The following is a 3,914-nucleotide window of genomic DNA, read 5'->3' on the forward strand; positions in this document are numbered from 1 at the left end:
ATTAAACATCCATACATGTTTCCGTACGATGGATTATAGACACCTATAATGGTTGGATTAATTTTTTTTTTATTTGAATATGTTGCCATGCAATCATATCTCCAATGTGATCTTATCAACATATGTTGTATGATATTTGTTATCATTTATATCTATCACATGACACTCTAGGTAACTCTTGTGGTCTTTATTATTTCATCAATACTGTATCATCTGTATTTCACCGATAACATAAAACGTCTTAACAGCGGAAGAATATACTTTTCTTACCAACACAAAATAGGATGCGTAATTGGTCTGGCATCATTTATGTGAAATGGATATAGAGATATGACGGAATATGTTGCTTTTGTTTGACATTTTATTTGGATTTGTTAACTATGGTATGTGGAAAGTTTTAGTATTTACAGTTTTCAATCTACAAATGTATTGGTTTTTATTTTAGCTTATCAATGATGTTTAAGGACCAATTATTAAATGTAAAATTAATTCATATGTTTTCATCTTATTTCCTTTAATTGCTCTTCATTTTCGTCATATTTCTTCTATTGTCAAAGCTCTTGATATTCTAAAATGATAAAATACAACATTAATAATAGGAGATGTAATCTACGTAATACTATCAATTTCATATTCAAAAGTAAGATTACAAAAATACTACACTTCAACGAAAATTCACAACTGTAATTTAAGTCCCTAAATGAATTATGAATGAACTATAAAATCAAAATCTCAAAATCATCAATCAATTGTCATTAGAAATGATAAACAAATGGCTTAACATTGTGTATCGAATAACATCGTAATATGTTCCTTCATCTAATATAACCCAGTTAACTTATTACGTCTACGTATAAAACAAAAAGTAAATGTTGATACGTTCATCGATATTGCCATAGGTTGACAGCTTCGAACTTGAATCTCTGACAAACGTTATGACTTCAATCGTCTAAATTTTTGCAATAACTTACCCTTTAATACATGGTATGGGGTTTACATTTTTTAACCTATACGTTACTCTTGTGCTTGTTCATTTCAAACTGACCTCATCGTAAGGGATGTTCCCCTTATACATAAACGGTATTAAGGACGAACCTTGTGCATTTAATGTCATCACCATCAATTTGTTTATAAATGCGATATGTGTAGCTAAACTCATTCATGACGTGTTTTGCCAGTCTTTTTGGAAATCTTTCTTTATTCGGGGATATGGTAGTTTGTTTTTCATTAGTTTGAGCTTTTGATTTTGCCATTTGATAAAAGACTTTCCGTTTGGAATTTTTCTTGGAGTTCCAAAATTAAGTTATTTTACCCTTTTCAGTTAAGTTCAAATGTCCACCATTTAAACCGGTCGACTGTTTTGCAGAATCTATCAATTTGATATAACGATAATTGGTATGCAGGCTATACTTTATTACTTGATTTTACATAAAGACAAACATCAAATATCACGCGTCCTTTGATCATTATTGATAAGGCAGTTGTTCCGTCAGATGTTGATAGAAACAATGATAAACCGACTAATTAAATGCATTTTCAAATCAATCATTCAAAAACTGTTTTGTTATTTGGGATTTTTTTTATATATTTAACGGCACACCTTTGATCGTTTCTCATTAATTCACTCTCGGTCTATTAACAGATTGAAATATTACATAGATATGTACACAATCAAATTTTGCTCACGTGAATTTCATGTGAATATCATTTCACGTGAGTTTCAAATGAATTTCATGTAAAAAATTCACAAGAATTTCACGTGAAAACATAATTGAAATGGTGTCTAAGTAATAATAAAATAACTGAGAAACAAATATTTTGTCAACCTCTAATACCTTGTAGGATATTTATCATATATTCCCTGGAAATCTTAGTTTGATTAAAAAAATCTGTTTTCAAGTGAAATTCACGATAATTTCACGTTAAATTCACGTGAAAAAAATTTGCCTGTGTATGTGGTGTTGAAGACAGTACTCTACCTTCTTTCTGTCTCTTTTGCGGTTTATTTTCTTTGTCCTTGACTTAATTTTCATTCACAATATCTCCTTTTAGTTTTCTAAACAAGATTGAGTGACGACATCATCGATTCAGTATCGTTTTCAAAAAATATTTTTAAAGATGAAATCGCATGTCCCTTTGTCACTTGTTGTATCTGTAGAAGGATCGTGTTTCAAATTATCTGCAACACAAAATCAATTTCTTTTTTTATTTTCAGAATACTACACTGATTTGTACAAACGATGATGTTTACGATATGTTACTTAAGCTTCTGAACACTCAGTATTACTCCGAAACTGAAACATCTGCTAATTGTACACCAATGAAACACCCAGAAAAATCACGAACTAATGAGATGGGACGATCCATCTACGCGTATGCAACACCTGTGATACTGCTCGTTGGTATTCTCGGAAACTCATTGTCGTTAAAAGTATTTTTATCCAGAAACATGAGGAATCTTTCAGCAAGTTCATATTTAGCTGCATTGTCAATTTCAGATATGTTGGTTTTAATCTTTTATGTGACAGTCGAGTGGTTAAAACGAGGCCTTGTTTATCTACTTCCGAATATTAATTTACAATTTCTGGATAAGGATGGTGCATGCCAGACGTTACTTTACATAGCTTATGTTTTACGTTTCTTCTCGTCTTGGCTTGTTACAGCATTCACTATTGAACGATATATAGGAGTATGTCATCCTCTTTACAGACGTTATATATGTTCATTACCTGGATCAAGGCGGATAATATTTGGAATCCTGATAGCGAGTTGCATAATAGTTATTTATAAACCAGTTCTAAGTGGAGTTTATTTGAGTCATGATGGTATTCACTATTGTACCGGAAGTAAGGAACACGACTTCCTGTCATTCGTCTTAGATAGTATATTTGCGCTTTTGATTACATTAGTTCCGTTTGTCATTATATCAGTACTAAACGTTCTGATTATGCGAAAACTTTGTTTACGAAAATCACAATTCCGTGTATTCGGCAGATCACACGTGAACAGACGTGACAACCGATCGATCACATCTCAAGTAACATCAGACGAGAGTTTGATAAAACTGGAGTTTACTCTTATATTGTTTACAATTTCGTTTTGTTATATAGCATGCAATGGACCATACTTTATTGTTTGGTTTCGGAATTTTCTACATAGTAAACATTTATCAACACATGTACATTTACAATATTCAAACTATGGCGTGGAGTATTGGCAGGGTATTTTGTATATAACCAAAACCATATTTTATATGAATTACTGTATTAACTTTTTTCTCTACAGTATCACAAGGAGGCATTTTAGACGTGAAGTCAAATCGATGTTAACATGTGAACATAAAAAGACGTCATTTAGATATTCCCAAACAACTTCAAAAACTTGCTCATGGGTTTAATTGGTGCAATGTAACTAGCTTATTTCAAATAATCCTACAAATAAAGAACTCATCAGTTTTAACTTAGACTGTTTATGAAGTTTGAAAGGGCATATCACAATTGAAGTGTAATTTTGAATAATTTTAATCTAGTTTGAAATTATTTCACAAAAATATGTTTTGGAGACACAGACTACTAACATAAACCGTTCAAGATGTCATCAGTTCTTTGTGTCAAATACATTAATACAAGATCATTTAATTTGAATTCGAAATTATATATTATACAGATATTCCACATCCATAAAAAAATGGAAGCAATCAACTATTGGATAGAAAAATAAAAAACCGAACTACTCAACACAATAGAGAAAGAAATTATAGTTGTTCAGAACAATTATTTCATGTTCGATACTAAAATGTTGTCCGAAAAATCAGGTTCTGCAATGTGTACAGAATATGCACCTACGTAAGCCAATTTATTGATAGGATACCTCGAGATTAAGATGTATCTGAGTTCACAACGAAATTCGGACAT

The 3,914-nt window shown here is 31.1% G+C and overlaps 1 protein-coding gene across 1 annotated transcript; it reads left to right on the forward strand.

Moving 5' to 3' along the window:
- Positions 1 to 274: 274 nt before the first annotated feature.
- On the forward strand, positions 275 to 3,397 carry LOC134690063 (neurotensin receptor type 1-like). The gene is made up of 2 exons (XM_063550037.1): positions 275 to 383; positions 2,216 to 3,397. Exons 1-2 carry the CDS (start codon positions 381 to 383, stop codon positions 3,395 to 3,397), a joined length of 1,185 nt encoding a protein of 394 aa, XP_063406107.1. The 5' UTR covers positions 275 to 380.
- The last annotated feature ends 517 nt before the right edge of the window (positions 3,398 to 3,914 follow it).

The sequence above is a fragment of the Mytilus trossulus genome, chromosome 11, assembly GCF_036588685.1.
Source record: "Mytilus trossulus isolate FHL-02 chromosome 11, PNRI_Mtr1.1.1.hap1, whole genome shotgun sequence".
NCBI lineage: Eukaryota > Metazoa > Mollusca > Bivalvia > Mytilida > Mytilidae > Mytilus > Mytilus trossulus.